The 13,622-nt window shown below is 42.1% G+C and overlaps 1 protein-coding gene across 4 annotated transcripts in view; it reads right to left on the bottom strand.

The window, feature by feature from the left end:
- LOC140204441 (spermatogenesis-associated protein 7-like) overlaps positions 1–13,622 on the bottom strand; it is a 95,594-nt gene that overhangs the window by 75,819 nt on the left and 6,153 nt on the right. For 2 of the 4 annotated variants that reach the window (XM_072271163.1, XM_072271172.1), the window contains exons 2-3: positions 11,291–11,383; positions 9,468–9,515 (exon numbers count right to left, since the gene is read on the bottom strand). The exons of 1 other annotated variant lie outside the window; for it this stretch is intronic. In XM_072271163.1, coding sequence (XP_072127264.1) covers positions 9,468–9,515; positions 11,291–11,383 — 141 coding nt within the window. The remainder of the gene's footprint in view (positions 1–9,467; positions 9,516–11,290; positions 11,384–13,622) is intronic. One more of the 4 variants, XM_072271178.1, reaches the window with a different exon arrangement.

Genomic DNA, 13,622 nt, shown 5'->3' with positions numbered 1-13,622 from the left:
TCTGTATCCAGGGTGAAGGCCATGTGTCAGTTTGCTATCACCGTGCAGGCCGAGAAAAAGGAGAGGCCAGATCGCGTTGTGGACTCATTGGGGGCGTCCAGTGACGCTCTACCCCTAATTTACTGCGACCTGATTGCTGTGAAGACCACGCAGCTGCCAGAGTTAAGCTCTGGGGAAGTGGCCGCCGCTCAGCGAGATGACCCGGGCATTGGCCCTGTCTGGCACGCAATTGAAGGGGGGATGTGACATGGGTGGAGAAGACAAAACATGTTTCAGTGTCTCTGTTACTGAGACAACAGTTTCAGTTGAGGTTGAAGAACCAAATTTTATACCGGGTAACATCACCCCCGGACCGACCGCGGTGTTGGCAGCTGGTCCTGCCTGAGAAGTATCGGAAGGTTGTGTTGAAGTCACTCCATGATGACTCTGGACATTTGGGGGTGGAAAAGGCCTATGGATTGCTCAGGGACTGGTTTTACTGGCCCCGAATGAGGTCAGAGGTCAAAGAGCACTGCAAGTCCTGCATTCATTGCATACGCTGGAAGATGCTGCCTGGGCAAGCTGCTCCTCTGTCACACTTGCAGAGTGCGGGGCCTTTGGACCTGGTGTGTATGGATTTCCTGGCCATAGAACCTGATGCCAGCAACAAGGCGAATGTCTTAGTCATCACTGACCACTACACCGGGTATGCTCAAGCTTTCCCTACCAAGGATCAGAGGGTGATTACGGTGGCAAAAGTGCTATGGGAGAAGTATTTTGTGCATTATGGCCTTCCAAGGCGGATACATAGTGACCAGGGATGGGACTTTGAGAGTAAGCTCATCTATGAGTTACTGGGCATGCTGGGGGTTGAGAAATTGAGGTTCACGCTCTATCATCCGCAGGGCGATCTCCAGCTGGAAAGGTTTAATCGGATGTTGCTAGACATACTCGGGACTCTGGAGATCAGCAAACAGAACAGATGGAGTTGACATATTGGGCATCTAGTTCATTGTTACAACTGTACACGCAACGAAGCTACTGGATACTCGCCCTATTATCTGATGTTTGGGCGTGAAGCAAGGTTGCCCATTGACCTCTGTTTCGGGACTGACGTGGGTGAGATATTGCCAAAGCCTTACTTGAAGTATGTGTCTGATATGCAGAAAGAGCTGAAAAGGGCTTATGAGTTGACTGGGGAGGCGGCTGCCTGGCAGAATTGAGGAAATAAGAGGAGGTATGACCAAAAAGTAAAGTTCTCTCAACTCCTACCGGGAGACCGAGTCCTCATGAGGAATTTGGGATTACCTGGAAAGCACAAGTTGGCTGATCGCTGGGCGGCCACACCCGATGTGGTGGAGAGTCAGATGCCAAATTTACCAGTTTTCCGGGTGCGGCCCGAGAATGGAAAGGGGCCTGTCCAGATTCTCCATCGGAATCACCTGTTGCCCCTGGGGCAAGATGTACAGGTAGAGCGGGAGCCTGACACGGCGGCTGCACCTAGTACAAGGACTCTGCGTACCCGCGGGGTGACAGAAAAGCCCACCCTGGAAGAGACGGGCCTGGGCCCAGCCCCTGTGGGGAATATTGATTCGAAGGATGACGATTTGGACGATTGGAACCCGATGCCGTTCGCTGGTGCCCCCGTAATGGAGGAAGAGACTCCTGGCCCTTCCCCCACTGGGTTAGATGGGGTAAGGGGGGCTAGTGATGGGCAGTCGGTGGTACCGCAGGGCACTGAAGGAGAGGAAATGTGGGACCCGAACGAGAGACAGACAGATCCAGGGTGCAGAGGGGTTTGAGTGACCACTCGCGAGAGGGTTCACCACGTCACTTCAAAGGGTTTCCCTGTAGTGTCTGAGGTGGAAGAGTTAGAAGAGGGGGTACACAGGTCTCAGAGAAGTAGAAACCGCCCTCGACCCCGAGAGGTCGGCCTACGTAACACCTGGGGAACAGGGTGTGGTCTCCACTGTTTTGGGGAGCTATGTCACTGCTTTCTGTACTTGGATTGGGCTCTGAGTTTTGCAGGAAGGGTTGGCAAATTATTTGAACGTCATGAGGGCATGACTAAATTTGGTGGGGGGAGAATGTAGGGTTCTCAGTAATACTAATTGTAATGTTAATTGTTAAGGCTGACAAAATAGCTTCTCTGTAATGTTAAATGCTGAGTAGGGGATTCTCTATAGCAGTATGTTTGGGTTATAATTCGTTTGCTAGCCAATGGAAGTCACGTTATTCTATTTGTATGTGCGGGAACCGGAGGAAAAGCGTGGGCTTTCAGTCGAGGAGAAGAGAAGAGGTCGAACGTGAGTCGAGTGTTCTGGTAGATCACCAGGAGTGATCCCAGCCGAGGGTCGACAGAGTTCGGAGGAGATCGATGGGAGGAAAGGATACTGGATTTTGTGAGCTCCAACAAATTATTTGTGCACAGGACTGATAAATTTACTCATTTGGCGCCTTTATTTTGTTTTGTTTCTACTAACCCGTCACCGAGAAATAATTATAAAGTGTAATCATTTACTGGCCTATTATGTACTGTCTGATATTTTATGTCGTGGGCTTGTACCGGGGTGCAATCACACAGTATCCACACCAATGCGATTACAGAGTTGGAGGGGTCAACGCCAGTTTACCCTCAATGAATGACAGTCAAGTGGGGCATAGTTGCTACAGTGGCAATCTGGAATTCAATCTTACAGATATGGTGGAGGTGGGTTCCATTTTGACACAGAATTGGACAAATATCATGCAGAGAAAGGAAATGGGTGAAACTAGTGAAACACCAATGCCCAGAAATGGAAAAGACTAAACAAAGTGATGGACGAAGCCCAGTCCATGATAGGCAAAGCCCATTCCACTGCTGAATACATTCACATAAACTGCTGCCACAAGAAAGCAACATCCATATCAAAGATACCCATCATCCAGGCCATGGCCTCTTTCTCACTACTATCGGCAGGAGGTAAAGAAGCCTTAAGTCCCACGCCACCAGGTTCAGGAACAGTTATTACTCTAAAACCATCAGGTTCCTAAACCAGCATGCAAACTTCAATCACCACTACAATGAACTGATTCTATGACCAACAGACTCACTTTTAAGGACTCTACAATTTAGGCTCTCAGTATTATTTTTTATTTGCACAGTTTGTCTTCTTTTGCACAGTGGTTGTTTGTCAGTCTTTGTATGTTTTGGTAAAGTTTTACATAAATTCTATTGTTTGAAATGAAAGAGAAAAGTGGTAGCTCAGCTTGGCTGCTTGTTTGTAGGGTTGTTTGCCAAGCTTCAAGGTTAGGTTACAAGCACTTTGTCACCAGTTGAATTGACATCATCAATGCACAATTGAGTGCTTTTCTGCCAAGCGCTTGCATTTATATTGGTCCGACTCGTTGTTCTGACTGGTTGGCTGCCGTGAGTCCCAGACAACTGGATAGCTGAGTGATCTCCGCTGTCCTGTGTCTCTGGTTATCGGTTGTTGTGAGCATTGGTTCCTCCTGTGTCCACGGCTCACACCTTGGCCCCAATCCGGGAGACACATAGGTCTGTAAATTGCATCCAGTTCAATATGCTTGTTTACTGTCTTCAATTGAGAACCAAGCTTCTAAGAATTCTCTTGATTTCTTGTATCGTGCTTCTGCCAAGATTTTTGTAATTTCCCAGATGAACTTGTGTCCTTCTTGGTCTTCATGTACTGATTATATTGTGTACAATCCTATTGTATTCATTTTTCTCATATAAATGAATCTCACAATAGTATATGATAACATATTCACACAGTGGCCACTTTATTAGGTAGAGGAGTAGAACACAGTGTGGTCTTCCACTACTGTAGCCCAACTTCTTCAAGATTCTGCACATTGTATGTTCACAGATCGTCTTTTGCACAGCACTATTGTAGCATTTGGGTAGTTGAGTTACTACCGCCCTCCTGTCAACTTAATCCAACTGGCCATTCTCTCTCATTAACAAGGCATTGTTGCCCACAGAACTGAAACTCACTGGAGTTTTTCATTTTTCGCACCATTCTCCATAAACTCTACAGATGATTATGCAAAATCAGAAGTTTCTGAAATACTCAAACCACCATGTCTGGCACCAACAATCATTCAAACGTCAAAGAAGGAGGGTGCCCACCTGATGACCCCGATGAGATACCTACCCTTCTTGTCAGCACTCCAAGCCCACTGCCAACATCGAGAGTGCCAACTTACCACAGGGATTAAAACATCAAGTCCTATTAGCTCTACTGATCTTCTGGGAGAAAACCAGTGATTGCTGTGAAAGTGCAGCTGATGACAAGGAAAAGACCGTGTGACAGCTGGAGAGACAGCTGACAGGAGGAAATAGACCCCCAAAGGGGCAGTTATGGCTAGCTATCCATAACAGCAGGCTCCATCACCTTATCAGGGCACAAGAGCCACCCTCACTTGGCTATGGAAAGTTTAAAGAGAAGTATACCCCCAGAGTCTGTGACAGCGGGGGTGCAAGAAGACTGACTGACCTCCCGGTAACAAACCTTGGCATGGGCAGGACAATGAATCAAGAAAGTGGCAATACTCTTGAGAAACCAGCAGCTGGACATGTTCTTCAGACCTATAGGTGTGGCTGGACCAAAGTAACATCAACTCGTGGTCTTAAAATTCATCAAGGACGGAAGAAATGCTTGAAAATCTCCAACCCAGGGCCCCGCATTGACCACATTCTGTTAAGAAGAAGGTCAAATCAGTCGGATGAAACTCAGTGGCAGGAAGAAACCCACAGTCCGCAGAGTATCAGCACCCTACGAGATGTGGAAGTTGTTTCAGGCACAAGCAGTAGTCCAAGACACAGCCAGGCACATCATAAAGTGGAGAACATGCAAGGACATAGCCGTTGGTGAAATGGCCAAAGTCTAACAGCAAGGAGTGGGAAACCATCAATGCAGATGTGAATCTGATCTTAAGTAGCATCAAGGGATCAGCAGAAAAGTAGTTGGAGAAGATGGGCGACCTGATTTACAGCTACAGAAAGAAGAAATTTGGAGTGAAGGAACAAGTCAGCAGGAAAGATATGCCTCCTCCCCCTCAAATCCCGTCATCTCCAGGAAATCCAACAACTTGTTAAAGAAAGAAGAGGCCTGTGGAAAAAAGCACCAGCAGAATAAAGGGAGGGCATCAACCTCCTTCAAGAGGACCTAAAACAGAGGCTCTCGAAGCTGCGTAGAGCAGAGAATTTAAGGAAACACGCATAAAGAAGGAAAAAGCAAGAACAGACTTCTACAAAATGTATGAAAGGCATTTTCACAAAAGAGAAAAGCGGATCCTTGAAAGTATCAAAAGAGGAGGTTGAAAGACATCTCAGAACCATCTACACTGATGATCTAAAAGATGAACCGATACTTGTCCCAGCTGACATTCCACCAATCTCACCCTCACAACATCAATTTAACATCAGCCCTCGCAAGCTGAGTGAGGTGAAAGAGGCAATGAAGAAGGCAAGATCGGCATCAGCACCAGGCCCTAACGGTGTTCCGTATTGTGTCTACAAGAATGCCCTGGATGTTCTGAAATTTCTCTGGAGGAACACGAGGGTTGCGTGGGAAAAGCAAGTGATCCCCAAAGCCTGGGGAAGAGCGGGGGGAGTTCTGATCCCAAAAGAAAAGAATTCGTCCACCATCAAACAGTTTCGCCAAATAAACCTTCAGAACATTGAAGGCAAGATCTTTTTCAGCATGTTGGCGCAAAGACTTACAAAGTATCTGAAACAAAACCATTTCATTGATACGTGCATGCGCATCTGTGCGTGTGCGTCTGCTTGTCCATGTGTGTGTCCGTGACAATGTCATTTTCATGGCTTTAACAAGGCGCGGAGCGCAAGAGGGAGAGACTGTGTGATGCGCCACTCCTCACAAAGACATTTTCGCAGTATTTTCCCTTTATTTTACGAGGTTGATTGCGATCTCAACACTCAACCCGGCACGGATGGAAAGCATACTCGGGAGCGGACCTGACTAGTTTCCAATCTGGGAACCTCTGCTCTCGGGTCCGGTGCTGATGTCGTTGCGCCACCAGCTGGCCTTACCAGCATTTTTTATGTGTGTTGCTTGAACCTCCAGCATCTGCAGATTTCCTCGTGTATAGTCTTTGCCTAAATTGATGCAATCCTTTGAACAATATGGTCGATTATCAGGATACAAGGTCAACATAGATAAAAACCCAATTACTTTCATATAACTATACCCCACCAAGAGAAATTGAAAGTAGATATCCCTGGGCATGGCAAACAGAGTCTGTCAAATATTTGGGCATCATTATGCCAAAAGGTTTGGCAAAATTATCAGAAGGCAATTACCAGCCTATATATAAAAAAATTAAGGAAGATATAACAAGATGGAAGCTAGTTCCTTTTTTCAGTCTCATTTAAGGACTGAATCTATTAAAATGAATATACTGCCCAGACTATTATATCTTTTTCCAGACCCTACCAATAGAGATTAATCAAAATCAATTCAATGACTGGAACAAAATGGTATCAAGATATATATAGCAAGGTAAAAGGCCTAGAGTTTGTCTCAAAACTTTGCAATTAGCCAAGGAAAAGAGAGGTTGGAGCCTACCTTCTCTTAGGGATTATTATTTTGCAGCACAGTTGAGAGCTGTGATATGTTGGTGCAACCTATCATATGACGCTCAATGGAAAAACATTGAGGAGGGGATACTTTCCATCCCCCTACAGACAATTTTGGCTGATAACAACCTACAAAGGTACATAAATACTATTGATAACCCATGGGTGAAATGGACTCTTTAAATATGGAAAAATATTATAAAAGAATATAAACTAGAGGAAGATATTGCAATTCTTAAATGGTGTGCATATGACTTAGATTTTACGCCAAATCAACTGGATACTAGATTTAAGGACTGGACAGCTAAAGGAATAACATTTCTTTGCAATATAATGAAAGAAGGAACACTGTTCAGTTTTGAAATGCTCAAAAAGAAACACTTATTAGAAAAACAAGACTTTTATCGGTATTTACAGATGCGACAGTACATTAATAGGACGGTTAAAAATGTAACCAAGGCAAGTACATGTTTGATAGAGCTATTAAGAAAAGCATATAATTCAGGTAACGGTAATAGAATCATTTCAAGCATGTATAAGGATTTGTCAAATCTTAAAACACATACAACTTCATATATTAAAACAAAATGGGAGAAGGAAGGAGGGATAATTATACCTGAGGAAGAATGGACAATAATATGGAGGTATCAATGTAAGTGTACCAGTTCACAGAAATGGAGGGAGTTCAGGTAGAAAAAAATTGCTAAGATATTTTATTGCACCGTCTCAGAAATCCCATTATGATAGTAACCTCCCTGTTTGCTGGAGAAATTGTGGAAATCAAAATGCAAACCATTAGCACATTTTCTGGGAATGCCCCGTTATCAAAGGCTACTGGAGTGGGATACACAATGCCCTACAAGACATCTTTAAACGTAAAATACCCTTAGAAAGTAAGACCATATATTTTGGGTATATACCTCAAGAATGGTTGAAAAGAGATAAATATTTAATGAATATACTGCTGGTGGCTGGTAAAAGGACTCTTACCAGGAAATGGTTATCACAGGACAGCACAATTTTAAGTGCATGGATGGAAATTACAATGGACATTTACAAAATGGAGAAGATAACAGCATCTGTTAATCATAAGTTGGAACAATTTGATTCAAACTGGGAAAAATGGTTTAACTACATAACACCTCATAGGCCTGGTTTTATTCTCACAAATCAATGAATATGTTGTTAAAAAAAATCACTCCCTACTTGTACATAGTTTTCTCCTTTTGCTTGTTTTCTTTCCTCTCTTTTCTATAAGTGTATACCTCAGATAAATATTATGTGGAGATTTGTGGCATATATGACTATATGATATATATGTACAATATCTGAAATACATCTCATGGAAATGTTTGCTTGATGATGAACTTCAGTAAACAATAAATTACAAAAAAAAAGAGAAAATGCATACCAAAAGGGCAATTGTAGAATAGTCATAGGGGATCCCAATATTCAAGTAGCTTGGGGAAGTCAGGTTGGTGCTGGATTCTAGGAGGATGTTTCCTATGGTGGGAGAGTCTATGACCAGAGGGCAGACCCTCAGAATAGAGGGGCGTTCTTTTAGAAAGGAAACCAGGAGGAATTTCTTTAACCAGAGAGTGGTGGATCTGTGAAATTTGTTGCCACAAGCAGCTGTGCAGGCCTAGTGTCTATGTATATTTAAGGCGGAGGTTGACAGATTCTTGATTGGTCAGAGCATGAAGGGATACATTGAGAGTACAGGAGAATGGGGCAGAGAGGAAAATTGGATCACCCATGATGAAATGACAGAGCAGACTCAATAGGCCAAATGGCCTAATTCTGCTTCGATGTCTTATGCTCTTCTTCGACGAACTTCATCAGTAAGGATAACCTTAATTCCTTAAATAGCTTTCTGACATATTCCAATAGAAGGTAAGATAAAACAGATAAACTCTACCCAACCCCACTACCACCACCCAAAGCCCACTTACACTACCACAGCTGCTGTATGATGTGCTCTGTTTCTCCATCATTTTTGTTTCTATTTTCCAGCATCTGCAATGTTTTGGAAATGTATTAATGTTTAATTCACAGCTGCTTCTCTTCTTGGACACTGTCAATGAGATTCAAGCTTCCCAAGCTGTTGGTGGCATCCTTGATCCTCCTCCATTACTTTGATCAGTCACAAAATAGTGACGATATTATGACTTTTCAAATGCTTTAAGGGCATTCCTGAATATTCATGGCAATCTTTCACCAAAAGCTTATTGTAGTCGATTGGTGTCCAGCATCTGGATGGTGTGGTCCATCCACCCAAATTGGGCAAACGTAATCACACCCTCAATGATGGGGATGTTGGCCTTGGGGAGCACAATGACATTGTTTTGCTTATCCTGCCAGTGAATAAATAGGGTTTTGTGAAGACAGCATTAATGCAGTGGGTGCTATAAAAATTATTAGAATTGCAAGGATGAGATGATGTGGCTATTAAGATAAACCAGATAAACTGTGACTGTTTATTACATCAGAGAAGGTTGAGAAGGAAATGTTTAAAATGATAATACAAATGCAGAAAAATAACTATCAATTAACAGATCAGTAATTAGAGGTATAAATTCAAGATAAACACCAAAATAGGATTAGGATTCATTTTTTTTTAAGTGCAACCATTAATTAATGGAATGGATCACCAAAGACAGAAATATAACTAATGCCATCACATTCCCAAATGAAAAAAAATTGAAAAGAAAATGTGGAGGATATAGTATTGAATGACTACTCTTTCAGAGAACTTTTGAGCCGAATGCCCTTTTGCCTCAGGCAGTAAAAACCACAATTGAACAGTCTGTGGTATAAATATTAATTTATTCTATATCACATTATTTTTATTTAAAACTTATTCTGCAATAAATGAATTACTTACATTTTACACTTAATAGCATGCTTTTTGGAACAGAACAATCCACAGAAGCTGAAAGAACAAAAATATCAGTATTACTTTTGATAGGGTTTTGTAAGTTTTCCTTGAAGAAAATGCAGAATAAGGAGACTGACGCAGATTAATTTTAGGCCATTCAGCTCAAGTGATCTATGCCAGTGCTTTATGCTTCACACATGCCTCCTTCCACCCTTCTTTAACTAACCTTATCAGTACATGCACTTATTCCTCTGTACCTTTTTCTGCAATCTCCTTCCAAAAGCAGATAAATTTCACCACATCACTATACAAAGCCCACTCCTATGACTACAGCTACCTCATGATGCACCAAGTGCTTCCACCATTTTTTTTTTAGTTCTCATTTCATGCATCAGCAACATGTCAGCTGCTTCTCTTCCGGATAATTATAACTTAAATAGGCTCTCCACGACTTGGACACTCAAAGGAAAACTTGAGAAGTAGAACAGTAAGTTTTTGTTTATTCAGTATTTATGCATCTGGAATTCTCATACAACCAGCAAAAATTTCTAAGAAGCTTAAAATACCATACTACCCAACTTCTCATTCCCCCTCCCCACCAACTCCCCATAGACGTCAGATCACTAAGAATATATTATATTTCATCTTTCAATTAAGCACTTCGATATATTCTGAATTCAACACCAAGATCACCAATTTCAGATCATCTACCTCCAAATTATTCCAGTTCCAGATTCAAAGTAATTAAATTGAAATCTCTATAGGAGGAGCGCTGAGCAAACTAGTGGGCCTAAAAGTAAACAAGTACCCTGGTCCTGATGCAATGCATCCCAAGGTACTGAAAGAAATGTTGGATTTATAGTAGAGGCGACATCTGTCTGCAAAAGAAACAAAGTTATTATGCAACTTTGCTGATGCTATATAACTCAATACTTCTGCCTTCAAAGGGAATTGAAGACTGCTGTCATATGGACTCAAATTTTGACTTAATGATGAGCTGACAGCATTTGAGACAGACTTAAAACAAATTGCTCGGAGGTATTTCTCTTCTTGTCTTTCATGTTACTTCACCTGGCTGTTAAAAATGACCACATGGGCCAATCAAACTTGGAGCAACCCATTAAATTCAGAAAAACCTGGTAGAAAGTTATTACAAGACCTAGATTCAGCCCAAACCACTGAGACAGGTCTGCAGTATTTAGCTATCCTTCAATACTTTATAATGTTTAAAGATGATATATTAAATCTTTAAAATGATTAACTTTTAAAATATATCTAATATGACAAAATAATTTTAGAAGAAGACCAATATTAATGAGCCTGTTTTTAACATTCGGATTTAAAAATTATTTTTTAATTTACAAGCTATTTGAAAGATGCTAAAATACGTTCTTCAATTAACAAGCCATTGCAAAGATTTAGAAAAAGTTGATAAATATTTTAGATCTACTGTTTTGATCTCTAGCAGCTGTTCTCTTTCATTAAAATCTGCAGCAACCCCAGGAAGACCCAACAAGCCTTTTCAAACAGAGTATAAAATATATGGGCATGTTATCTTCATATGTAGAATGCATTCAGTTCAATTTCAGACTGCCTTGCTGATGTCCTTATTAACTAAAATGTAGGGACATTATCAATACAGCCTGCACAGGCACTCAGTTACTATCAGTGTCTGGAATTCCTGCATTAGTTATGCATAAGCATCTACTGAATAACAACACTGAAAGCCAGTAATTTGGATGTCACAAAACCCTGGCTCAAACATAGAGTATAACTTGGTGAAGAATATTCTGTTGACTAGATTTTCATTAGTAACATTCTGTGATTACCTTTAGCGGAGAGAATTCTGTTGTAGTGGGAAGCCATATGAGCTTGAGTTAGCTGCTGGTCAACCACTCTCCTGGAAGAACTTACATAGTAAACTGTAAGGAGAAAGTGATGTGTGTGATACACTGAGATAAATCCAAAATCTTTTTCAAGTAGAAAAATTATTGCATTTTAACACACACAAAGTACTGGAAGAATTCAGCAAGGCAGCAAGTATATAAGCAGTTGACTTTTCAGACCAAGACCTTTATCAGTGCCTCACCAATGTCAAGGAGGCCGCATGGAGAGCACAGATGCAGTAGATGACCCCCATAAGACTCGGAGGTGAAGTGCTGCCTCACCTGGAAGGACTGTTTGGGAGGTGTAGGGACAAGTGTAGCACTTGTCCCACTTGCAGGGATAAATATCATGAGGGAGATCAGTGGAAAGGGATAAGTAGACAAGAGTCAAATGGACAGTGATCCCCATAGAAAGTGGAGAGTTGGGGAGAAAGGGTAAGATGTGTCTAACAGTAGAATCCCATTATAGATGCTGAAAGTTGCATAGAAGATAGAACAGTGCAGCACAGCACAGGCCCTTTGGCTCACAATGTTGTGCCGACCATTTCATCGACTTCAGATACGATCTATCCCTCCTCTCCCACATATCCATTGGTTTTTCTTTCATCTATCCATGTACCCATCTAAGAATTTCTTTCCAATGACCCTAATTTATTTCTCTACCACCATCCCTGGCAGTGCATTCCATGCACTAACAACACTGTGAGAAACCTACCTTTGATATCCCCCATACTCCAATCACCTTAAAAATATGTCCTTTCGTTTTAGCCATTCCACCCTCGGAAAAGGCACTGGCTGTCTACTCTACCTATGCCTTATATCACCACATATTGAAATCTATAAAGTCTCCTCTCAGAGAATGATATGCTGGATATGGAGACTCATAGGGAGGTATGAAAGGACAAGGGGAACATGATACCTGTTACGAAAGTAGAAGGATGGGATGATGGCAGATGTGCAAGAAATGGAGGAGATACGAGTGAGGGCAGCTTTAATGGTGGTTGAAGAAAGAGGACATCTCAGATGTCCTAAACTGGAAACCTCATCCTATGAACAGATGTTGCAAAGATCTCCTTTTCTCAATCTTGCTATCTTCATCTCTGGAGACAGGTTATCAACTGATATCTTTCATAGACCTACTGACTCTCATAGCTACCTTGACTATATCTCTTCCCACCCTGTCATGTTTAAAAATACTATTCTCTTTTCTCAGCCCCTCCATCTCCATCGCATCTGGAGTCAGGATGTTGTTTTGGAGATATTCAAGACCAAGGTGACATTGCATTTGAACTACTGTGTACAGTTTTAGTCACGCTGTCATTGGAAAATCATCATTAAATTAGAAAGAATGCAGTTAAGATTTATGAGGACACTTGGTGAGCAACATTGTAGGCATTCATTGCTTCCATGTTGTGTTACTCTATATGAGTGGTGAGGTGGACATACGTCTCTAGCGAAGGAGGTGTAAAGTGCTCCTTTCCTCTGCTAGTCTGCAAGTCGCCCTTGGGCAAGGTGTAGCACCTGCTTAGCCTTCAGATCAGGGTCACGTGAAGCCATGGGAGCAAGCAGTGGATGATTGTACGAGCAGCTGGTGCATATCACAAGTCTTGATTATGTGACCACTGATGCCAGGCAGACAATCTCTGAAGAGTATTGATAATGGCTGGGATCACCCGTCTTGTAAAGACACCGCCCAGAAGAAGGCAATGGCAAACCACTTCTGTACAAAAATTTTCCAAGTCACGGTCACAGAAAGACCATGATCGCCTATGCCATACAACACGGCACATCACAAACAAACAAATTACTCTATAATAGGTGATGCTCGTTCAGCTGTATCTATGCATGGTTTGAATGGTAATTAAATATGATTGATTTGATTTGATGGAAGAGACAATGAAAACCCTCTCAAATGTGATCAGAGTACAATGACATTATCCTAGTGATCCACCCATCCAACCTTGCCTCTAGACAAATAAGTTGTTTAAAAGGCCCGAGGTAACAAAACAATAAGACCTCAACAGAAGATGGTATCCCTGTAGAAGTCCTTAAACTTGCAGATGAGGAGCTTCCATCACAATCCCATTGCCACATTTGGCAAGAAGAGGATATAATAAGAATGTGACCAACTGCGAGAAATGGGCAGATCTGATTATACTGCTTTCCTGCAGTTTGACACAGGGAACACCACAATCAGTCTTCCTCAGCCTCCTCCTCTCAGTGGCCAAAGAGCTACACCCAAATTGCAGTATGAATGTTGGAAATGATCTTCAAG

This window comes from Mobula birostris, chromosome 1 (genome assembly GCF_030028105.1).
Source record: "Mobula birostris isolate sMobBir1 chromosome 1, sMobBir1.hap1, whole genome shotgun sequence".
Lineage (NCBI taxonomy): Eukaryota > Metazoa > Chordata > Chondrichthyes > Myliobatiformes > Myliobatidae > Mobula > Mobula birostris.
This window is presented reverse-complemented; position numbering and strand designations above follow the sequence as displayed.